General features: G+C 35.1%; 1 protein-coding gene and 1 long non-coding RNA gene across 2 annotated transcripts in view; both read right to left on the bottom strand.

Moving 5' to 3' along the window:
• Positions 1-1617: 1617 nt before the first annotated feature.
• Positions 1618-2873, bottom strand: LOC128551089 (uncharacterized). Its single transcript, XR_008368610.1, has 2 exons — positions 2781-2873; positions 1618-1759 (listed from the first exon to the last, which is right to left on the bottom strand). It is a non-coding gene; the product is annotated as an uncharacterized LOC128551089 (long non-coding RNA).
• A 638-nt stretch (positions 2874-3511) lies between these two features.
• LOC123542343 (putative methyltransferase C9orf114 homolog) overlaps positions 3512-26661 on the bottom strand; it is a 45161-nt gene continuing 22011 nt past the window's right edge. Inside the window, exons 2-11 of the mRNA XM_053532006.1 lie at positions 25566-25596; positions 23937-24068; positions 22947-23035; positions 11692-11762; positions 8986-9125; positions 8091-8221; positions 6275-6344; positions 5292-5499; positions 4024-4171; positions 3512-3639 (exon numbers count right to left, since the gene is read on the bottom strand). Coding sequence (XP_053387981.1) covers positions 3562-3639; positions 4024-4171; positions 5292-5499; positions 6275-6344; positions 8091-8221; positions 8986-9125; positions 11692-11762; positions 22947-23035; positions 23937-24068; positions 25566-25596 — 1098 coding nt within the window. The 3' untranslated portion in view covers positions 3512-3561. The remainder of the gene's footprint in view (positions 3640-4023; positions 4172-5291; positions 5500-6274; positions 6345-8090; positions 8222-8985; positions 9126-11691; positions 11763-22946; positions 23036-23936; positions 24069-25565; positions 25597-26661) is intronic.

Below are 26661 nucleotides of genomic sequence, written 5' to 3' on the forward strand. Positions count from 1 at the left end.
CCAGGTTAAATTCCTACCGTTACATAACTGAAATACTGTAGAAAAACAGCATAAAACCTAATATTAATATTCTCTTAAAGTATCAAAACTAGAATGTGCCTGTAGTACAGTGTACATTTATCACAAATAAGGGGCAATAATTCAAATGTTTGCAGTCTTTCGGGGTGCTTACACATTTTTTATAAAGGATTCATTTAGTCCATATATTTTTTGAGCTGAGCATAACAAACAAGGAAATCCACTATTTTGGCTATTTCAAGGGCTGTATCTCTGTATTTAGCGCTAAAATCTCAAGAATAATGCCAAGTGTGCAAGGTCCATCAAATACTTTTTAAACCAGGCGTGTGAAAATAGGCATTTTTTACTATTACAGGGGCAGTAACTTTAGAAATGGAGTCAGATGAAAAATAGGTGTGCAAGTTTATATCATGATTAAGACTCGTGCAATTTTTCAAAAATTTATATATCAAAAACGTTTTGAGCTAGGCACATCACAAGGTAAAAATGTGTATTTTTGACTATTTCAGGGGCCATAACCAGACGTAAGACGTAAAGTAAGTGTTGCATAACTTCATATCATGATAAACACTCACGCAAGGTTTTATCAATTTATATCAAATACTTTTTTATGTATTTAAGAAATGAACTGATTTTTTTTAGGTGTTCATGCGAAACATATCAGTGATAAACACCTTAATTGATCAATTTGCTAGCGAGATTCATGGATTTGCCGATCCTATTCTGTCGTTCATTTCGTATGAACAACAAAAAAAATAGTTTCATTTCTTGTATTTACATTATATTTTCTTTATGTATTCTGTAAACTGTATCATGAACTGAATATAATTTGTAGCATTTAACATTAAAATCAGCTTCCCGGCCTTTCTGTTCACCAGACAGAACAACTGCGATGTCAACTAAGGAACGTTCTCCTGGACTATTCGCGGACGTCGTCAAACCAGCTGTCGGTTATCACCAAGCCGCCATGACACAACTTTCGTGCCTTTTTTGCTGTTCATATGAAATGAATGTCAAAAGTTTCAATTTCTATGGAAAAGAATAAGGCAAATGTAAATACGTAATAATGAATGATACAGCTTAAGCAACTTAGCCGTGCCACGAGAAAACCAACATAGTGGCTTTGCGACTAGCATAGATCCAGACCAGAGTGCGCATCCCCACATTATGGTCAGGACCCAAGCTGTTCGCTTTCAAAGCCTATTGCAATTAGAGAAATCGTTAGCGAACAGCATGGATCCTGAACATACTGTGCGAATGCGCTGGCTGGTCGCAAACGCATTATGTTAGTTTTCTCAAGTCGCGGCGCAAGTTCAGAAGGCAATAGCTAGACAAAATGCTCGTTTTCTGGAAATTTTTACTCCAGCTGTAGATGGAAGTAGGATCAGACGAGGCTGTAAGTTCAGTTCCTTTATGATGAAACTGTTGTCAAAGTCATCAGTCCTCCGCCTGGTTGTTCATGAGGGGAAGTTTTCACTGAGGAGAACAGGTACAAAATCCAAGAACACTTGAGTAGGTTAACGATTACCGTTATGTAACTGAAATCCTGTTGAAAATAAAGATGGCAATAAACACAGCAGTATATCAAAGAAACAAGCAAACAATCTTATTTAATTCTTAAGAATAGGCTTTAAAAAAATAATAAAACCAGAGTTTTGGGATCGGTCTTGGAATGCAGTATTGCTATTGGTCCATTTTCAAATTAACATCAGAATCAACCAATCAGGTACTCAGTATTGTCCTTAAAGGTCCATTACTAAAACCCGAAAGAGTATTATATGAAAACCAGAGTTTGTAGCTGAGACTTCCTATTTACTGAAAATATGGCCCACTGCATCAGATCTGACCAAATAGTCATGAATATGTTCAAGAATAACTAACAAATAAACAAAAAATGTTGCCTATGTCAAACCGAAAGTATGTTTTCCGACTGCTTACGAACCCGTCGAGCATCTTCGGATTTTTTCGGAAGAATCCTCCGAAACGAGGCTATAATTTATAAATAGATGCAAAATATATTATATGCCCAAACGATAACGTGATTTGTACAAACTTAGCACATGGAATTCAACAATTTTGTTACTCACAAAACCTTCATGAAAATCATTCTTATAATACAGGTAATAAACAACTATACTACAAGTTTGCGGGAGGACAATTCAGGTCCTTCCCGAATAAAAGTGTTTTTACAACTTCGTCTGCAAACTTTTTCAGTTAATCTCTTTTCAGTATAGTTTTAAGAATATAAATAAATAACTGTCTTACACTGCCGAAACAAAATGTGATTGAAATTTACCTAAATACACTGATTTATGTACATATGGCTACATTAATTTAATAAGATTTTAGATATTAAACACATTGTCTTGGCCTTATATATGTCACTGTCAATTTTAAACATAAATTTTGTACATTTAATATTTTTTGTGCAAGTCATGTATAATTACCATCATGGAAATACAGTTATTTTGTCGCGCGTCTTTAAACGGATATTCGTTTGAAACAATTTTAAAATCACGTGATCCCGAAGAATTTCCGACCGATTACAGAAAAACGATAAACATGAAAGTAGGACAAAATGACACCCCTATGTCAGTCTAAGAAAATACAGAAACAATCATTTTTTTCTCTGTTCTTGTGTTAATTTCAAGGGAATATTGCACGGCTATCATAATGTTTAGTACTATATTACAAAATGTGTAGTCTTTTTTTAAGATTTATGTCTATTCATTTGTCTTTATTTTGCACCTTTAAGTATTGACCTACACTCATCAATCTTCACTATTGTTTTCGGGCATTTTCATTAATGTACGCAATATTTGTATCCTGAAAGTATCTCTATTACTAAACTAAGTCTATTCTCTCTCTATTACTAAACTAAACCGTGTCATTGGTTAAGTAACATATGAAGTTAACCAATGACACGGTGGCGTAAGGCGTCTGGCTTCCGTGCACGTTACCACAGGTTCAAAATCATTTAGATCATTTTTTTTGTTATTTAATGTATTATAATGTTATCTAGACCTGCTTTTTACATTATTTTATGAATCATATTTCTTTAATTGTTTTTGTTTTCTCTTGTATTTATTCTCTCAAATGCTGGTAACAGGTAATTTGTCTTCTTCACTTTTTTACTACGGATAAATATGGTTACTGTTAATAAATGAACCATAAATATCACGATACATTTGATCAAATAGGTATTAAGTCTGCATATAAAATTTTGATACAATAAAGATGTGGTCAGACGGAGGACTTGAACCCAAAACCCTGATATTGGCAGCTAAACGCTTTGTTCGCATAGCTACCTTCACATGAGACGGTATACTAATTAAGAAATATACGGAATATTCATGAGTGCCAGGTCAATACTTAGAGACAATGCTAGACTTCTGAGATTGATCTCCTAATTCATTTTCTAAATTTTGTGGCAATAAACTGAACAACCACATCTCAAAACCTTTCGAAGGGGGGGTATAAGGAACAAGAATAATGGTATTTCAAAATAATTTTGTTGGGTAAAATAGACATTAAAAGCTAATGTCAGGACTCTGTGTTGCTGTGTGTTTGTTTGATGAACAACTTGGGTCTCAGTGCGGACATGGTGATTAAAATGGCCTCCTGAAAAAGACAACACAACATATAACACCGTAAGTGTAGAAAGATATAAATTTTTAAACTATGTACCATGAAAAATGCATAGTCGTATATGCAAGAAGTCAATAGGGAACAGGAGCGAAAGTCGGAGAGACACTGCTGGTTGGCTGCAATAGGGATCATCTACTTGGCATTCCAATCATCCCACCAAGTTTCAACATTCTAAGCCTAGTGGTTCTAAAGTTATGAATTGGATACAGAGTTCCATTAATGATTTTCATACCCCTGTGACATTAAAAACATTGAAAATGAAGATTTTTAGCAGTTTTTCAGTAAAGAAAATCTTTTGGATGATAATCTAACAATTACTTTATAATGGCATGGAACATGAGACCGCTGAAACATTACCTCTGTTCTGATAGTCCTGCTACCCTGATGAGGACATGTGTTGAGGTAATGTTGAAACAACAAACTCGGGTCATCTACTGCTAAATTTTCATCCGCTTCTAAACTCGTCTCCAGACCCTGAACACCACCAAATACAACTAATGCATGTCTGGAATCAAGAATTTTGGATTTAATCACTGAGACTACATAATTCATAATATGGACAATCAAGAGCAAGAGAATAACCTTCATTGTTGTAATTGCAACAGGTTTCATTTGCTGGGGATTTCCCCATGATACAGTGGTATGAATGACTTCTTAAATGGGAAGACCCATCTCTACTCTGCAACTGCCACCTTCTACTTCAATAACTAATGAAACCCCTAAATTGTTGGGAACTTGTGTAAACATTACATTGTTTTGGCCCAGTGGCCTATATATCAATAAAGAAATTGCTATAAATCAAGTCATTTATTTGATTTAATCTTTACTATGATTGTACAATATGGCAGGCACAGGTCGTAGGTGAACATGGGAGTATCTGGCTCAAGCTGCAAATTCAACGCATACAAACAGTTATTGTACTATTTAATTGACCTGTCAAAACATGTTCCCGGCTTTCATGTTTATCTTACATAGGCTCCAACAGAATACATGTACATGTATAACGGAAGCCGGGTCCATGTTTTGACAGGTCAAATAAATTGTACAATACCGAAGAGCCGGATATTCCCATCTGCATCTGCAACCTATGAAAGAACCTAATTTGTTAATTGTTCAAACCTCACTATTAAAATGAGATATACTAGAAATAGCAATGGAGAGCAAGCACACTGATTATATTTTGTTTGGTTTAACGTTGCACCGACCATACGGCCGCTTTCAAGATTTAATGGTGGAGGAAGACACCAGGTGCCCCTTCGTGTATTACTTCATCACGAGCGGGTACCTGGGTAGAACCACCAAACTTCTGTAAGCCAGTTGGATGGCTTCCTCACATGAAGAATTTATCGCCCCAAGTGACGCTCAAACCCACACTAATGAGGGGCAAGTGATTTGAAGTCAGTGACCTTAACCACTCGGCCATGGAGGCCCCTTCTGATTAAACATACCTGCACTTACTACCTCAAATAAGATATAACAAACCATTGTCCCAGCAATCATGTTCCTCTATATTTTAGGAAAGTATAACCAATATTATGTTCGTACTGAAATAGGCTTCAACAAGAAAATGTTTACTTTTATTAAATTAAATACTATGCTGACAAACTTACAGTTTTCATACTTACTTAAAATCCTTTTTATCGAGTTCAAATTCATCAATATCAGACCCTCGTTCAGACGTTCCTATAGTTAAATCATACATTTCCTTATATGGGCATTCCGTAAACACGGCTCCTATACTGCTAGCCAGTCTGACGCTGTAACCCCAGTAAAGGCCTGCCTGTGTTCGGGGCTCTGATGGAGACACAACTGTTCCTCTTGGTTTCTTTCTGTCTGCAAAAATTAAAGTATGGATAGTCAGTGCATGTAGTCATGACTACTGTGAAAATCAAAAAATTTCGTGGTTTAGGTTAAAACAGCCATTTTATGTTGAGATAAGAGAATTAGACTTCAATTTTTAAACATAAAATGAATGTGAATTTTACTTGTTTGTTGGGACCAAATTTTGTGACATCTACAAATATTCACAGTACTAATATTGAAAGCAAATTATTCTAACAAACAAGTTCTCCTGCAAAAGGAATGAGTGGAAATTCAAGTTAATTCCAATCTTCAGCAGACAGTCCTAGCATTGTCAAAGGCTGAAGTTCTTGTAAAAAAATTTAGGAATACATACAGATAAAATGAGTCACTGTAAAATCATTTAACTTTGTGGGCATGAAATTTCGTGGTTTTGGTCGAAATGGAAATTTTGTAGATATATGAATTAGTGGGTTTTAATGTTTTAACTTTTTAAACATAATAAAACCGAATGGGAATTTTATTGGTTTGTTGGGATTAAAATTCGTGGATTGACTGACTCTGTCCCGAAATCCACAAAAATTAGCCCCCCACAAATATTTATGATTTCACAGTATTACATGATGAAGTGCCTGTTTGTTAATGCAATTATCAGAAATGAAAAATCTTAAAATGAAGAAGTTATATCCTAAGAAAACGATTTTCTGACCAGAATAAAAAATTTACAAAAGAATTTTGCCCAGTATGAAAAATTAAGTGTAGTGTTTCATTTGACACTGGTTTGTCTTGCACACCAAACTATACCTACCTAGAGATGTGAGATCCATCTTTATAGTCACTCTGATCCCAGGAACCAACTGTTTGTCCACCTGTATGTCCTGAAATAAGATACTCTTATGCCATAAACTTATCATACTGGTGTACATTCTTTCCTATAACCCCTACCCTGCTGCATTTCTATAATGAACTTGTCCATTTTTCAATTTGGACAGTATCATTAACTGTTAAAAGGGGTGCTTACCAAAAAGATGCTGACTGAATAGTGAACAGTGCAGATCATGATCAGACTGCATGGATGTGAAGGCTGATCAAGATCTATACTTGTAGCAAAGGCAGAATCAATTGTGTCCACCATGATAAAGATTAAATGAATATTTGAACTGAGTACTACTCAAACTGAGTAACTGAGATACTGAAGTTTTAGCTTTAATGATAGAGACACAGGCCTGCATATGGGTAAAACCAACCCTATAAATAGGGGCTGGATGCAATTCAACTTGGCAAGGTTTTAAGCCACACTGATGAGGGTGTAGAAATAATATATTTGCTCACTTTGTCTGAAATAATACAGGTCTCTGCTGTGCTGAATTAACTCTTAATGACTTCTGTGCCTAAAATAATACTTGTGGTCCTACGACTGAAAAAATACCATTTATTATATACCTATATAAATTCTGTAAAAAAATCGGCTTGTATTTCACAATTAAATATGAACAGACAGACAAAAATTCCGTATTGTACCTTTTAAATCCAGTATTGTACCTTCCGTATTGTATGCTGCCGGACTATTTTCATTAATATACATGACCTGACATAGTTCTATAAATAGCGCACATAAAAACCTCACTAAGTTCCATTTAATATCGATAAACATTGAAGATTTCGTTCAAGAACAAAACAAGAATCAAAATGGTAAAGGTATATAATATAAGGGTCATTATAACAGTAGCTAGATCTGGGACCTTGTATTCGGCTCGAGTGGGTTTTGCAAGGTTGGATCACACTCGGTGCTTGCGCACCTCGTGAGATCAGATCTGGCAAAATCCACTCGAGCCGAATACTGCAGCCCAGATCAAGCTACTGTTATAATAACCTTATTTTATCATATACCTTTAAATTTTCTATCTGAAATTTCACTAATGAAAACAAAATCTTGTATTCTACTCCTATCGGATATGGAAAGTATTCCATTGCTGAAGTACTTGCTTTAGTCAAGATGTCAAATATGATGTAATGATGGCGTCTAGACGTACCATGCGTGAACAAGTTCATCATTTCAAACACGTTTTCAGCTTTAATTGTCAAAAAATTATAGTCTATTTCCGCTGATAAAGCACTATAAACAGAAACAGGTATAAAATAAAAGGGTTATTGACCAGTACCTTGACCTGCAATAATGCATTTAGCTCTCATGGATTTTACCAGACCAGATCACACTGTGCAAGTGCATCATGGGATCCAAACCTGGCAAAATTCACTTGAGCTGAATACAACACTGGAGATCAAGGTACTGTTGTAATAACCCAATTACCATATATTTCTGCTTATAAGACGCACTCGCTTATAAGATGCACTTCAACATCAGACATGCAATCTGGGGTTTCTTTTTCTTTTCATTTCCGCTTATAAGATATTCCCCACTCTTTGAACTGGAAATATGACTCCTAGTAATGCGTCTTATAAGCGAAAAAATATGGTATAATCCACATCTATTTCATTAAGTATTTCTACTGTCAACAGACTTATATTTGAGTCTCATTGCCAGAAAACATTATTCTCTGTAATTTTGTTTTTCAACCCATCATGAATATTAAGAAAAACATCTCATTTACACTTTATCTTACCTTGGTTAGACCAACATTAACATAGGAGCCTTTCCCCTCTTTAGAATGTTTCTTTACAATAACACCTTCCCTGTATAGGGCCTCATCATTAGCTCTCATGTGGTGAGGGGAATCGAGGGGATTTAATACACCTGAAACATCAAAACATATACTTGTTTAAGCTATGCTGCTTCCTGTACAAATAGTACTGCATGCTCTTTAGTAGAGGGAGAAAGCCAATTAACAATCAATTTTTATTTGAACAGTCTTTTATCCAACCCACTGATACTTGTTTTTATAAGAATTGTATAGAGTAAAATATTCAACAAAACTTAACCTCTTAACAAATGTTCTGTCTCAACAATGCAGTGACCTTAACCTTTGGCATCATCATCTACTGACTATAGACAATTGTGCTCAATTATTCTACAGCTATTGATCAGAAACCATTTTAGTCCTAAGGTCAATGTGGCCTTGCCCTTTCACTCCTTATCGACCTTGATCAATTGACGTCAACTAGTGACAACAGGCAATCATTCTATGAACACTGACCACTGTAGGCAACAGTGTTCTCAAATAATTCATCAAAAACCATTTTCAGTCTCAAGGTCAGTATGACATTGACCTTTGACAAACTCAGTATGACATTGACCTTTGACAAACTGAATTCCAATACGATACAGTGTATCTTCTGACCAAAGGCAATAATTCTATAAAAATTGACTAATGTAGGCCAAAGTGACTACCGGTACAGAAAAACTGACGTACAAACCAGACATGAGCAGACATGAGCACCTCTTCTTCACAGGGGATTAGAGTTTTTTCAAAATAAGGTCTTCAGGTGTATATGTACCAGTGAATGCACCAACCAACATGTTTTTTCTCCTAATGGATTCATATCTAAGCTCATACAAACCTGCATATTGAAGATCTTTGTGCTGAGGGAAGAAACATTTTCTAAGGTATTGTGGACATTCTAAGTATTGTAAGATCCGTGCAAGCTGAACGTTTCCATGTCCATGCTTGCCTACACCAGAAAATTCTCCTTCAGTTGTTCTGAAAGTGGAAATAGTAGTTTTTCTACACAGTAAAATACAGATTGCTCTAGGTCAAACTGCAATGCTTGAGTTATCAAGTGAAACAGCCCAAAACTGCTCAATAGAGACACGGTGCCTGAGTAATTGATGCTAGAGTAAGCAGTTTTTCTATAAAAGATTTAAGTGGATGATAGATACTTAACTAATGTACTTATAATGTTCAAATAGCCAAACCTATAAATGGGTCACCCCGTCACAGGTATACCAAGTGAATGATGAAACAATTGAAAACACAACTTAACAGTGGTCAGTGGCATTTATCACACCAATAAACAAGAGCTGTCCGTAAGACAGTGTGCTCGACTTTTCTCAGTGCTTGACCCTGAACTAGAGCTTTGCTAGTAAAAACTTTATAAAACTTAACCAAAAGATCTAAGTTAAAAAGGGGCATAACTCTGTCAAATTTCAAACCAGAGTAATGGGGTTTGTTTCTCCTGGTGAAGACTTTGATAGTAAATAATTTCTTTAAGTTTCAAGTCAATAGCTTTGGTAGTAACAGAGTTATTTGATTTTATCAAAAGCTTTAACCAAAAATTCTAAGTCAAAAAGCGGCATAACTCCATCAAAATTCAAATCAAAGTTATGAGGATTGTTTCTCCTGGTGCAGACTTTGATAGTAAATAACTATTTTCAAGTCAATAGCTTTGATAGTAATAGAGATATTTGACTTTATCAAAAACTTTAACCAAGGGCGATGCCAACGCTGATGCCGGGGCGTGTGCAATAGCTCTACTTTTTCTTCGAAAAGTCGAGCTAATAGCTGACCTAAAACTATACACTGCAGAAAATATTGACAGAACACACTGCGAAACTATACAAGTATAAAGTTACTGGTACCCGGGTAGTGTTTTCTGTCAATATTCTCAGCAGTGCATACCATGATGTTTTAACCCTTACACGGCTGAATTTTTACAATAAACTTGTCCATCTTTCACTTTGGATAGTACCATCAACTGTTAAAAGGGGTGCATACCAGAAAGTTATTGACTGAATAGCAAACAGTGCAGATCATGATCAGACTGCATGGGTGTGCACATGATCTGCACTGGTCGCAAAGGCAGAATCAATCGTTTCCAGCACGATAAGGGTTAAAACAACAATTTAAGATTTGAAAAGAAAAGAGCAGGTATCCCAATGGAATCTTCAAGTTATAAATAAGGCATTTACAAATTAAAACTTATTCTAACACGACCCAAATCACTTTCCTATTAAACAAAGAAGGCTAAAAATTGTGTGCTGTTATACAACAATTCATAGCGTCAAACCGCATAGCAGTGCGCTGGAAAAGAAACCAAAAGAAAGCATTCAAATATTTAACGGACGTCGTCAAGGATGTACTTTAAGACTCTTGGTAATATGTTAGAATCGAAATAACGTAACTCCTTTAGTGATATGCTCTTGAATAAAATCACTGATTGTTGCTTATGATATATGATATAGCTCCTTCACATCTCCCAGGACACATAGTTATATTCAAGGTGACTGTAGTTTGTTTTGGGTTTAACGCCATTTTTCAACAGTATTTCAGTTATGTAACGACGGGCAATTAACATAACCAGTATTCCTGGATTTTGTACCAGTACAAACCTGTTCTCCGCAAGTAACTGCCAACTTCTCCCGCATGAATCAGAGGTGGAGAACGAATGATTTGAGACACAATGTCTTTTATCAAATCATCACAGAGAATATATTACGCCACATCCGGGGATTGAACTTATGACCCTGCGATCCACAGATCTGCGCTCTCCTTACTGAGCTAAGCTGGCAAGTGCTCGGGTGATGTTAGCCCACAGCACACTTGTATAGCCCACAGCACACTTGTATAGTCCACAGCACACTTGTATAGCCCACAGCACACTTGTATAGTCCACAGCACACTTGTATAGCCCATAGAACACTTGTATAGCCCACAGCACACTTGTATATTTTATTAACATAAACTTATCATATCACATAATTTCATCAAAAGCAAAAGTTGCTGGCAGACTCTTGGCCCAGTGGCTACATTTTAGCTGAAATACTAAGTTTGACGACCAGTCTCACAATGCAGGCGTGCTATTGGTCATTTTTAAAAATTAGTGCTCAGTAAGAACCAATCAGAGGATGCCATTTCAAGACTGGTATCCACATTTAGTTTCATAATCCTGGGCTTTGGTATGAAGTTCCTGAATCAGTAATACCTAACACAAGTCATTTCTCAACAATGTAAAATGAATAAATTTAACCCTTATCATGCTGAACACGACTGAATCTATCTTTGCGACCAGTGTAGATCATGACCAGCCTGTACATCTATGCAGTCTGATCAAGATCTGCACTGTTCGCCATTCAGTCAGTATCTTTTTGGTAAGCATCCCTTTTAACAGTTAATGGTACTGTCCAAACTGAAAGGACATAATTATTCATTATATAGAAATTTAGCATGGCAAGGGTTAAACGTCTAGTAAACTAAACTTTACAAAAAAAAATGTTTCAATCGTTACTGCTACTGAAATTCCTTGTCAAATAAAAGTCTTTGGTCTTACTTTTCTGTGGATCCCGTTTCATCAAATACAATAATTTCATCAACATTGAACACAACAGCGGCTCTGGCTATCTGAAACGAGAGAAAGCAAAATAAGTTAAAATCTGGGAAGTACTGCCAACTTCTCCACATACATCAGAGGTAAAACTTGAATGATTTCAGACACATCTTCTATCAAATCACCATGGAGAACTCACAACATGGGCATCATAGTCACAACGCTATGATATGTTATTTGTGCTGTCCTTACTAACCCTAAAAATAAGCAGCCCAAATTAATTAACAACTGTATCCAATGGGGAAAAAAAACTATCGTGGTTTTGTAGAGAGGAGATTGCCCTTTAGAGGTGCAATTAATAAAGTTAACAAAGTATAACAATTTGAAACTGAATAGTTTAAATAACACAAAATGGTTATAACAAAATGGAAAAAAAATCTGTTTTGTTATAACAACCTATTGTCAATCAGATGCCCATTATCTATTAATCTAACATGAAAAGTCCATGCAAAGCAAAGGAGTGCTACATCATCTGATCTGCTATTTCAAAATCAAAACTACTATACAAAAGAACAATATTACCGGTACACTTAATATCCATTATTAAGCATGTGTAATAACCCACTAAATGTCCAAGCACTCTGAAGTTATTCGACAGGATGTGCTACTTCAAGTATTTTAACAACTGATAAAATATGATTACATGTTGACATCACGTCAATCTACTATATATTTTGCACCATACATGCACCATGAAATACTGTACTTCCCAAATTTATCTGCTTGATTACATAAAAGAAATATTAGAATCAAATTAAGTAGTCTGTAGCAGAACCATGTTTTATTAAAACCTTTTGAGACGCTCCCTATAATAACTGTAAGGAAATTGAATTACAATCAATATAATTGATTTAGATTAATATATAACTACATTATTAACATAACATATTACGTAATGGAAAATTATGATTTATATATATTTTTTTTTAAACTGTTTTTAATCCATAATTATATTTGGGCAATACCAATTATTATTCAACTTTAGGGGTGTTTACTGAAAATTTACTGACTGCATGAACAGCGAACAGAACAGATGGATGTGCAGGCTGATCTTGGTCTGTACTGGTAGCAAAGGCAAAACCACTTGCCGCCACCTGGCTAAAGGTTAATATTTATGCGAGATTAAATTTTGTTGATTTTCTAGCTGAATGTGTGAATCTTTGAAAATTAAATCTTAACAGATAAGTAAAATTCCCATTTATTTTATATTTGCACTGAGTTCATATCTTTTCGAAATAGCTGTTTAGGTCAAAACAAGGAAATTAAATGCTTTCACAGTACATACATTTTCAAATGTGAAGCCATTCATATATTTGCATACAACTTGCATAAAAACTTACTCCTTATGTATGAGTGGGTTTAAGTCCCGAAGAAAATATTAACCCTTAGCCTGCTGGCGGCGATTGGTTTTGCCTTTGCGACCAGTGCAGACCAAGATCAGCCTGCACATCCGTGCAGGCTGATCATGGTCTGCACTGTTCGCTATTCAGTTAGTAAATTTTCAGTGAACATCCCTTCGAATAATAAATGGTGTTGCCCAAACTGAATGATGGAACAGTCCATTTTAGAAATTTAGCAGACTAAGGGTTAAAAATCTTTCCTTGGTTGAGGGTGCAAACTGAAATATCTGGCTCCAGAGTAACTTTTTAGGTAAGCAATAACAAGGCTCTGCCACATTACTGCAAAAACAGCCACCAGAGAGCTAGATATTTCCAGGCTGGAAATTCTAGCCGTGCCTTCAAATAGTAAGATTCTTTTTCTTGCATTCAATATCCTACATTACATTAAAGAATAAAGTAAAACAAAAATGCTTTTCTTTCAAACCCTATCTTATTATCATAGCACTGTATGAATTTATGCATTCATTCATAAATTACAGCACAAGAGTCCTCTTACATTCAGGGGAGTTAAAATGAGCTGTCGCAGCACCAGCAAAACCGCAGGAAAATCATGTCTAGCTTACAGGGTTGCCTCCAACAAGGACAAATCCCTTACTTTCCACTGTCTAAATTATGATTTTCATGGAAGTCTGAAATCATCCAGCTTTACGCTTCAGAGTAGCCTGCTTACATGCAAGACTTTAAGCTGAAATTCTAAATTAAGAACGGACAAAATTTTGAAAAAATAAATTCTACAGTTTTGTAAATTTATAAATTGTTCTGGGGGGCATCTTATGATGCTGAAGACATGACTGTGTGAAGTTTGAAACATTTGGCCTAGTAGTTTTTGAGAAACCTGTTTACATGCAAAACTCTGTGAGGAGAATGTGAAAACTGTCAAAAGGGTGATTTCAAAAGCTCTACTGTTCGAAAAATTTCTAATAGCTGAGCTAACAAGAGCTGTCAGTGGAGACGACCCACTTGACTAATTCAGTGACTGATGATCTGAGGGAACTCACAGTACAGCTATCACTGGAGTAATAATACCCCTAATGTTGATGATGATGGGGGACAACATTTTATGTCAAATCCACTTAGTAATAACAGTGAAAGTGCATCAAATATTCAGTTTTAAAAGGACACTATGCAAGAAATATTGTGCCGGAGTAATTCACCTTGATGTGGTAGATGTGAAATATCTATTTTAAGTCTGAATCAAATCCATCGAGTAATAATCTCATAAAAATTTAACCTGAAATTCATAGCAAAATGGGAGCATAATTCATAAAATATTTAAGCAAGAGTTCTAGATCTTGTGCCATAAGATGTAGGTGATGATATATAATAACAGTTTTAAGTTTAAGTCAAATCTATTATGTTATAAGAGAGACAACAAGTGCATAAAAACTGATATAGCTATGTTTCTTAAGGTATATGACCAATATTTACCATACCATAAAATAATTCAGCATTCTCTAATGATTATTGTTGCCGAAGGATGCCGAAATAGCATGCAAGAATACTTAAATGCACAAATATTACAGAGTACTATCTGACACTGGTCATCTACCTTATGAAATATAAAACAGAATCTGTGATCTGATCAATTTCAATTGTCCTTGGAAGTGGGGACTATCTCCACTACAGACTTTTCTATATTCAATAACATAATGGATGTCAACAACAATAAAAATCACTTGTCTTTTTGTTGCCCATCAATATTCCCACAAGAAGAACTTGTTCCTTCATACAAGTTAGTCAGGTTATCCAGATACATTTGTGACACAGACCTTTTTATTCTGTCTCTATCATAATCGTAACAGTTGTTTTTATTTAAATCTTGCATTGACCTCAAATACTCAGTCACAGATTGGAGGTACGGTACCAGAGGTATTGGATATTCTGCATCTTCATCACCAAGAAAAAGTTTACCTAGTTGACTAGTGCTTTCAAGAAAATTTATTATATTTTGCATTGATGCTGGCATGTGACTGGCCAGCCACGGAAAACTGTCAATGTCTTTATATGTACTCATTTCATCTAACACTTCTAACAAACAAGCTCCTAATATTTTATTTGGATCAGAATTTGTACATTTATAATGATGGCCTATCATCATTATTTTCATCATATAGGAAGTATAGACTTTCTGGTTAGGCATTACTTTACGCACATAGCGTCTCAATTTTTCACCATCGTCATGACCGTTCACAATATATTTAAGGATCCTATACACCTTACTGTGACTTGGGGACAAAACATTTTCCATAAATTGTTTCTCTGTCTCCATAAATGTTACACCATCCCCAACAATTAAGTAACTTCCTGTGTGCAAGACCTCTGTGCGGAATTCCGTAAGCTTACATGTTGCTTCTACTGCCTGTTCAAGCTTTTCCCCAGTTACTTTAATTGCCGGAACGAAGTCTACATGTATATCTCCTTTTTCACCAAACCTACGCTCGTAAATAAAGTGTAGTTTTGCAGCCGGACCTTTCACATCAAAATATTTATGAAAATATAGTTTTCTTTTGCTTTCAGCTGATGGATATTGTAAAAGTTCAGAATATTTTTTAGTTACTAGTACATAAAATAATCCTGTAAATATTGTGAGGTAAACCGTAGGAGATGGGATACTGATGCGTACACCCTTTTCATCTTCGATGTAGTGATTTGAACTCTCACTGCAGTAAAGAGGAAAAATGAAGTCAAATTCATCTGGAAAACCATTCCTTGTACCTTCGTAAAAACTTCCCACTTTGATAATTTCATTTGGAGATGTGGCATTTTCTCTATTTTTCAAAATTTCACAAAGACCTTCATCTAAATTCTGCTTTAATTTCTGTTCTTCAATAGCATCCAGCATCCAATCAGCAATTTTCTGTACAAGAGTTTCTATCCCAGTCTGAATAAATTCAATTTCCTCTTTCTGTATTTTGAGCACACATTCTCTTTCATAGACATCATTGAGGTACAATTCCAGAGTGTCAACTTGTTTATCTAAATATAAGTCAGTCTCCTTGGAGAGAGTTTTTCTCTCCTTTGAAAAATAAACACCATCTGTAAACTTTGTCATTTTCTTGTTTACAGTCTTTGTTTTTAAATTAAATTATTTTAATGCTTCTTCTTTGTTATCCTCATAACTATATTGTATTTAAATCCTATGACAAATATATTCCCTAATAGAATCACTTTATTTCCGGTTTCAACCAGCTTAGATTGACAGATACATAGTTGCTTTTACTTCCTCCTAGAGATTAACAAGCAAATTCGATGAATTGGAATCCCCCGCCGAAAGGGTCAGAGTTGAGGAACGGCAAAAAAATATATCCAGCAAAAAGTTAAGAATGTTACCAAGAAGCAAATAATTTCATTAGTCAAAATCAAATTAAAAGAAAATGAATGGTTTGTTTGGGTGGGGCTGGGGGGGGGGGGTGAGGACACAACAGTTTACATGTTGATTATAAATATTGATAGAAAATGAAAAATGAAAAAAAAAAAAAAAAAAAAAAAAAAAAAAATGGTGGGTGGGTGGGGGTGGGGGGACCAAGGTAAGGTGGTGACCAGGTGTAGGTACACAACATCACATGTTTATAATAAATGTTCATGGAAAAGAATGAAAGAAGTTTAATGAAATTCTTCCAATTGGTTGGTTTGTTATGTACAGATCTGTGGATTTTTTAACAATTAAAGGGCAATAACTATATGGAAAATTGACCAATCGAAAAAAACCTTGAAGGGCATCGTCGCAGTATCTTGGTTCATGTCTGTTTCAAGTGTGATGAAATTCTACCTGCTAGTTACTGAGAAATGGCTGCAGACGGACATTTTTCATTAAATCAAGGGCAATAACTCTGACGGAAATTGACCTATCAAAAAAAAAACTTGACGGGCATCAGCACAGTATCTTGGTTCATGTCTACTTCAAATTTGATGAAATTCTACCTGTTAGTTACTGAGAAATAGCTGCAGACGGACATTTTTTATTAAATCAAGGGCAATAACTCTGAGGGAAATTGACCAATCAAAAAAAAAACTTGACAGGCATCATCGCAGTATGTTGGTTCATGTTTATTTCAAGTTTCATGAAATTCTACCAAGTAGTTACTGAGAAATGGCTGCGGACGGACGGACGGACGGACGGACGGACTGACGGACTGACGGACGGACTGACGGATGGACAACGCCATTTCAATACCCCCCTCCCGATTTCATCGGCGGGGGATAATAAAATGTTTTATGTTAAATATACAACAAGCTAATAGGAGGATGAACCCCATGTTTTGCTAAACTGTAACCAGTATGAAGAATTGTGTATCAGTATGTTTGATACTGCAGTCAAGTTGATCCACATTTTTGTAGCAAGACACTTTGAACATGAAAAATTAGTTTCTCCTTTCACCCTTCCTTCTTTAACAAGTACATGTAGTTGTGTAAAAACCTGTTATAATGTATTACAAAGACTCTATTCTAGATTCTGTTTTTATCTTTCTAGATAACGTCGGTTAATATTTCTTAACCTTTTGTTATATCTGGTTTAAAAAGCACATTCTTGATTGAGGTTGATAATATTCTTCTTTCTATTTACATCTGCACAACAGTGCCTGTTTTTTGTAGCTGCTTTTGTCACACTGTATATGAGCCGCACAATGAGAAAATCAACATAGTGCATTTGTGACCAGCATGGATCCAGACCAGCCTGCGCATCTGCGCAGTCTGGTCAGGATCTGATTTGGATCCATACTGGGCGCAAACGCACTATACTGGTTTTCTCATGGCGCGGCTCATATAATAATAACAATTATACAATAATATTGACGGGGGACAAAATTTCATGGATTTTGTTGTTGCATTAATCTGCCACAATATTAAAATTATGACTGCTCACGCTATTAAAATTATGACTGCTCACGATATTAAAATTATGACTGCTCGCAGTATTAAAATTCTGACTGCTCACGATATTAAAATTCTGACTGCTCACGATATTAAAATTCTGACTGCTCACAGTATTAAAATTATGACTGCTCACGATATTAAAATTCTGACTGCTCACGATATTAAAATTATGACTGCTCGCAGTATTAAAATTCTGACTGCTCACGATATTAAAATTCTGACTGCTCGCAGTATTAAAATTATGACTGCTCACACTATTAAAATTCTGACTGCTCACGTTATTAAAATTATGACTGCTCACGATATTAAAATTCTGACTGCTCACGATATTAAAATTCTGACTGCTCGCAGTATTAAAATTATGACTGCTCACAATATTAAAATTCTGACTGCTCACGATATTAAAATTCTGACTGCTCGCAGTATTAAAATTATGACTGCTCACAATATGACTGCTCGCAATATTAAAATTATGACTGCTCCTCAGTATCTAACATGTTTATATTCCTGAGTTGTGAATGTCAGACAAGTCTTGGAAGTCTTTCACCATGACCGGTCATGTCATTATCAACTTACATATTGCATTTTATATTTGATTAACCACTATGGAAATAAGATCATGCATGGGAACCGTGATCTTACTGAAACGAAAAAGTTACATGACAAATTTCCAGCTGAACATATATGATTTAAAAGGAGCTGCTCAATGTCAGCATGCTCGACTACTTGAGACCCTTCTGCATGATACCTGTTTACACTAAAAACTTTACCAACAATTTAGAGGTTAAACTAGATGTGTGTCCATTGGACACTGGTGCCCCAACTTCCTGTCACTGTACAAGGTTTCATAACTTTAGGTGAAATATTTCTTTTAGGATATATGCAACACAACTTTGAAGCAATTAATGCGCATTTTTCACTAAGTCAAGAACTATAACTCTGGTCTGGCAGAGTGAAATTCCAAACAGAACACCAGATGCACAACTTCACATGTCATAAATGAAGGGACATAACTCTGGTCTTGCAGAGTGTAATGCAAAAAAAAATCAGGTGCACAAATTCACATCCTGAATAATACAGATAACTCACCAATAACGGGTCACTATCTAAACTTTTAGCATATAGTGAAGAATGTTTAGACTTTCATGATATCTAAACTTACTAACACTTAAAACTGTTGCTCGCATTCGTATCAATATTTGATTTATTTGAATCATTCTTCTATGTCTGAAGTTATGATGAAATATTTATACCTGTCTGATTTACCAATAGGGGGTCACTTTTGCCAATAGGGGGTCACCTAGTTTATCATTTTTTTTATCCATTTAAAATTTGTCTTTTTCTGACAAAACATGACTGTGGTATTAGAAATAAACATTTCAAGACAGAATATAATGAGAGACAGTACGTTTACATTTCAAACAGGAGATATTAAGTCAAAGAATATAGCACTAGTTTTCACAGTTGTATTTCTATGCATAATTAACACCACCTATATCTAAAACTAAAATCAAAATGTTGATTCATAGAACCTTATTCATTTATCTAGATTTGTCAGTTCAAACCAGTACAACATCAAATCAACCTCTGACTTGTATTTTTAAGCAAAATAAACAACCTTTTGATTATCCCTGAAATGGGTGATTCTCTATTGGCTGAATGGCCGCCTCTGTTTGATGGCACTTTTTTTCATCGAAGTCAATCTAAAATTCATAATCATATTATTCCTACGAAAGTGTTCGTTTCACTCGTCAAAATAGTACCAAATTTGTGTGGTTTTATCTAAGAAATTGTGAAGTATGCTCAAAAATATTCTACTTTGAAGAATTCACGAGTGCTAAAATCCAAGTCAGGAAACATGGTTGCAAGAGTTATCTACTCATGGAACTCAAACTCATTAGATTAGATCCATCTTCTTTTGTCTAATAATTGCTAAATGATAAGTTTATATAACTGGATACTTAAACATTGTATACTCTAATATGTTTAAGAAAGATTCACATTTTATTTTCAAGTGACCCGCTATTGGCAGTGATTCTCTATTGGCGAGTTGACTGTACTCCTTTAGGATTTCTTGATTCTAGGTGAAATATTTTTTTAGATACATGTATTTGCAACACAAACATTAAGCACTAAAAGTGTATTTTTCATTAAGTCAAGGGCCGTAACTCTGGTATGGCCGAAAGAAATCTCAAATAGAACACAATGTGCCAACTTCACATGCTATATAACAATCCCACAATGTTATAGGATCAAAGTCAAATACTTTTTAGATACAGGCAACACAAACTTGTATGCCATGTATGCATAATCTTGACAATCAAGGCTCATAACTCTTATCTGTCTGATAGAAATCCCAAATAAAACCCCCTGGCCACAATGCACAACTTCTAATGCTGAATAATATTCCTATTATATTACATGAACCTACTAAATCAAGGGCCAGCATGCCCACTCATTTTTAAAATTAATGGTACATGTACCCCCTGCTTTTGCAAAGTAGGGGTACACTTCAAAGGTACACTACATGGCAGATCTGAAATTTTTCTATTTAACTACTGAAATACATGGATATACATGTTCTTTTTTTTTTCATGCAGAACCCTCTATAACAGATGAGATAATTTTAGAAAATTTAAATTGTTTTTCCAAAGTTAAGATAGGAAATCTTGAATCAAAGGACCTCTCCCTATATTATACTTAAAATAAATAAGTTTTCAGCAAGGTTCATGTATTCCCGATTTCGTGAATGGAACACGATTCGTCCGAAATAACATACAGTCAACTGGACTGGTAAAAACCGCCAATCAATAATAAATGCCCAAACTATTACAGATATGCAACGTGTATCAGAATTGCAGTTAAATATAAAAAAAAAAATACTGTTAACCTTTTGCCGAGTTCATAAAAGCTAAAATGCTTTTTTTGCATTTCGTATCCATATACATTTTTTTGCACACGACCCGTGTGACGTCTGACTAAAACACTTACCAAACACCTCTATGCGGCTAACAATTACGCTGAGAATTCGGTGATGGAAACAAAATTATCACGTCCCTGGACCGGATCTGCATTTTAGCCTGTACCAAACAACTGGCAAGTGCGCGATGAATTAAATGTAGGGATTTGGCAGCTGAATGTAGGAGTTCCGAATATCTGCGTGCATGTACCCCCAACAAGTGATTTTTATGCGTGCATTTGATATTTTGTGCATGATATATGTACTGCAGTGCGTGAATGGGCATGCTGCCTAAGGGACATAACTCTGTCTGGATTTGTGAAATCCCTCACAAAACACAAGGTGAACAACTTCACATGCTGTAATGTTTCATAATCCTAGGTCAGATAGGTTTTGAGATAAATGTACATAGGTCATCTGCTTTTAAGCCTTTTTGATGAATATTTTAGACTAAGTCAAGAGCCATAACAGGTCAGGTAAAATTGTAATTAAAACACCAGGTGCACAACTGTACATCATTACCAGTTGAATAACAATCTTGTTAGGTTTGATGACTCTAGGTCAAGTATTTTCTTCGATATGCACAACACAAAATCAGACGGATGGACAGACAAGGGCAAATGTACATGCACACCTAGACATTTGGCAGTAAAACAGCTTACTGTTTGTAACATGTTTAATTTCCACAGTCTTTTTTCCTGGATATGATTACAATAGGTAATTATCAACTGACTAATGTCAATAGGCAATAAAATGTCTGCATGATAACTTATAAATGTATTGAGTTTTATTAGCTTGGTGCTAGACTTTTGAGCTGGGCAATGTGCCTGATTGAAAAAGTCTAACTATAACCCTGTCCCTACAAACTCATGTTCACGTCCCTAGGCAACTACAGACCTCATGTTAATGTTCACAATTATAAGTCCTCAATTCTGGAAATTGTGCATTATGAAGGTTGTCCCAGAAAATCGCATACCTTTTTTTTACCATTTTGAGAATAAGCGACGCCTGAAATAATTATTTTAACTGATGTTATACCAATATAATTATTCTCTACAGGACTATAGTCTTTAAAATTAAATATCTGTGTTATTATTTGAGTATTTTTCAAATACCTAATGGATTTTCTGGGACAACCTTGTATCTAGAATATAGACTGTTAAAGCTATGGACAACAAACGTAATATATAACAATTAACTCAACCTACCTGCCCAGCAAGGTAAGTTCTCAGTTCTGGTGACTGTGCATTATCTAGAATAGAGCCCAGTAAAGCTATGGACAATGTGTATGATATATTTCAATTAACTTGACCTACCTGTCCAGCAAGGTAAGTTCTCAATTCCGGTGATTGTGCATTATCTAGAATAAAGCCGAGTAAAGCTATGGACAATGTGTATGATATATTTCAATTAACTTGACCTACCTGTCCAGCAAGGTAAGTTCTCAGTTCTGGTGACTGTGCATTATCTAGAATAGAGCCCAGTAAAGCTATGGACAATGTGTATGATATATTTCAATTAACTTGACCTACCTGTCCAGCAAGGTAAGTTCTCAGTTCTGGTGATTGTGCATTGTCTAGAATAGAGCCCAGTAAAGCTATGGATAATGTGTATGATATATTTCAATTAACTTGACCTACCTGTCCAGCAAGGTAAGTTCTCAATTCCGGTGACTGTGCATTATCTAGAATAGAGCCCAGTAAAGCTATGGATAATGTGTATGATATATTTCAATTAACTTGACCTACCTGTCCAGCAAGGTAAGTTCTCAGTTCTGGTGACTGTGCATTATCTAGAATAGAGCCCAGTAAAGCTATGGACAATGTGTATGATATATTTCAATTAACTTGACCTACCTGTCCAGCAAGGTAAGTTCTCAGTTCTGGTGACTGTGCATTATCTAGAATAGAGCCCAGTAAAGCTATGGATAATGTGTATGATATATTTCAATTAACTTGACCTACCTGTCCAGCAAGGTAAGTTCTCAGTTCTGGTGATTGTGCATTGTCTAGAATAGAGCCAGGTAAAGCTATGGATAATGTGTATGGACGACCTGAAACAATAAAATTACCTATGAAAGTTTTCATTTTACATTCTAGACATCACAAACTATGCAAGTTTCAACGACGGGTTATCTCCAATTTTCAAAACATCTGGTGAAGATGATTTTTTTTTCTTAATGACCTAAATGAACTGAAATACATCTAATTTTAGTCAAAAAGTTTAAAATATGAAAAATTCTCAAAACAACCCAGCGTAAAGGACTTGCTGTATGTTATTATCATGAAAACTGTTAAATAATAATGAACAAACAAACCAATTAATATCCAGCCAATGGAATGCTCTCCACTTCAGTCCCATTTATAGAGGCATGCTCCAAGGCTCTTTCTTAAAAGAGCAGGTGTAAAATTTTCTAAAAACTTCTAACATATCAGAGGTCTACCATAATTGAACCTCTGGCACATTTTGTTTGGTAACATGACAGGTAAAAAGTTTCAATTTTGTGACAATTTTTCTCAAACCAATTAAAAATTGGCCATATAAATAGTAGTCCTTCCTGTTATAGACACCAAATTATATCATTATTTCTTGGGGTAGACTTCAAAACATTCAATTACAGAAATACTGTAAAATCATTTAATTTCTTAGCATGTTAAATCATTAAATTTCATGTGCATGTAACACCATTAAATTTCATGTGCATGTAACATCATTTAATTTCATGTGCATGTAAAATCATTCAATTTCCTGGGCATGTAATTTCATGGTTTTGGTCAAAACGGAAATTTCGTGGGGATATGAATTTGTGGATTTCCAATTTTGAACATAAAATGAATGGTAATTTTACTTGTTCATTGGGATTGAATTTTGTGGATTGACTAAACCACGAAATTCACAAAAATTAGTCCCACACGAATATTAACGATTTCACAGTAAAACATTTCAATTTCTACCTAATCTTTCTTGCACTTCCTCTTCTTCCTCTTTCACTTTCTTTGCTTCTTCTTCTTTCTTCTCAAGCTGTCGTTTCTTTGCCAACTGTTTCAATAACTTTTCCTCTTTCCATTTTCGCTTTGCGGCTTTGCCTAAATAATTCATAGTATCATTTAAATAAAAATTCAGGTAAGAGATACAGTGTACCACAATAGTCAGAGTTAAAATGAAAGTTTAACCATTAACTAGCACCTAATGTTATACATATAGAAAAATACTGAGTTTTTTTTCCATTTTACTTTAAGTAAATGTTATATTATACAAAATAAAGATCAGGTTTGTCAAAACTTATGTTGTCAAAAAATGATATAATGACCAGTCATGGAAAAAACTTGGTCAATCAAGCCCCTGGCAATATAAAACAGCTTTTTGTTCAAATGATCAGACACGTAATTATGTCTTCCACCACACAGTGGTGTGGGAGACATACTGATTTACTCCTGTCTTTGTGTCTGTCACAAATCTTGTCCGCACTCTAAGCCGAACATTTCTCATCGGATCTTCACCAAACTTAAACAAAATGTGTTTGACCATCAGTCCTCAGCCAAGTTCGATAACTAGCCAAATCGGCCCAGGCACTTTGGAATTATGGCCCTTGAACATAATTACCAACACTAAGGATACAGTATTGTAGACTGGTGACTCCAACATATGAATACCAATAGGCCACAAACAGTATACAAAGACAGACTTACTATTCAGACGATCAGGCAGTTGTGGGAGACATGCGCTTTTCTCAAAAGCACCTCTAGTTTTTGTTTGTTTTTGGTTTAATGCAGTTTTCAAACAGTATTTCAGTTATGTAACAGCAGGCAGTTGACCTAAACAGGGTTCCTAGATTACTAACTGATTTCCAAAAGTAACTGCAAACTTTCCAATATGGATCAGAGGTCGAGGACAAATGCAGCATTCCAAATGAAATAAGATGTTTATAAGCATAAATTACTAAATTAAAATAATGCATACATGTATATGCATGTATGGTAATTCTTATGCATATAAAAGCATAAATGGAATTACAGAAATGCTCACAATTACTTCATACTAGCCTAAACAAAAACTGAATGGTCTGGAGGCATCACATAACAGAACATATGTGTGTGCACCTTGCAGCCTTACGAATATTCCCATTCTGTTTACATATAGTGCAGGGCTTTTCATCAGGAAATTGGGAAGAGGCTTTGGTCTTTCAAATTTGGAAATTTATGTGCGATAATGGTCCATTTTGGGAAAAAATAATCGCTTGGAATTAAATACTAGAAGACAAATTAAATTTATCTCCCCTGAAACTCAAGACTAAAATCCAGGTCATTGATCATTGTGTCTTTCATCATTCATGACTGAGCCGTGCCATGAGAAAACCAACATAATGGGTTTGCGACCAGCATAGATCCAGACCAGCCTGCGCATCCGCGCAGTCTGGTCAGGATCCATGCTGGTCGCAAAGCCACTATGTTGGTTTTCCCATGGCACGGCTCATGAGGACATAAGCCTCATCTTGGGATCAAACTCACAAGCCCGCAATCCATAGATCTACATTCCCTTTATGCGGACTAACAAAAAACCAAATAGAATAAAACTGTACTTACGCTCTTCTTTCCACTTCTTTAGTTCTTTGGGCTGAAAGTCAGAAAATGTAGAATATAAATACATGTTACATCTATATAGATGTTTTGGTTGTAAACTGACTAGGGATGGCAACAAATATTCGAATATCTGTTCATTACAAGAATATTTGAATTACTGTTTGAACTTTCACTATTCCAATATTCGGAAAAAATATAAGATCAAGAAAAATAAATAAAAGCCAAATGAAAGAACAAAAAATGTTTGTTTATAAATCTAATTTGCCAAAAACCGCTTTTATTCTAAATGCGCACGGAAATGGCTTTCATCTTTGTCAGACGTGTCATTCTGCGTATTAGCGTACCGAGACTGTACATCGCTATGGTGATGACAGTATACCCTGTAGTCAATACTGCTAATTGCTTATATTTAGAAAACTGATTAAAATCTGTTACAAATCGCCAAAGTGTATTCGGTAGGTGCAAATCGCATTTAATTAAATATGATCACTTGAACTAATTACTCAGATTTCAATTAAAGTTGATAAAAAGATGTTTTTGAGTAAAAAAAATGCCAAAAGTGTAGGAAACAAGTCAAATGTGATGCATATCATTTTTTGATGTAAATCTGATTATCTGATTGAAATGACGAATAAATGCATTTCGTATTGCTGACTTTTATTTTTAAAATCAATACTCAATTTTCAGAGACATAAAGTTAAGCCAAATATTTCTTTTTCTCTATATTACACTTATAAGACTCCACACCCCGCAGTGAATCTACTCTCAACATGCAAGCAACGCCTCCTTAGTCTTGCGTTTTGAAGTATTTCACGCGATCATCTGATAAGAAGTCAGTTACGTGTAATATGTGTGGAGAGACGGCTACATCCCTGTAAGTAATAAATCCTATATAAAGTATATGTAAATGAAGGCAAATAACAAATATTTATTCTCCAAAATATGTAGAAGTGATGAGAACGATATGTCAGTTTTAATTCGTCAATGTTTGAATTACTTCCGGTGTAAAGGAAAGTAGAATTAATGCAAGTCGCTGATTTGGGGTATTGATAAACATACATGTAGGATTTTGAGCTGATTTGTTGATCAGTTGATGACA

Source organism: Mercenaria mercenaria, chromosome 19 (assembly GCF_021730395.1).
Source record: "Mercenaria mercenaria strain notata chromosome 19, MADL_Memer_1, whole genome shotgun sequence".
NCBI classification, from domain to species: Eukaryota; Metazoa; Mollusca; class Bivalvia; order Venerida; family Veneridae; genus Mercenaria; species Mercenaria mercenaria.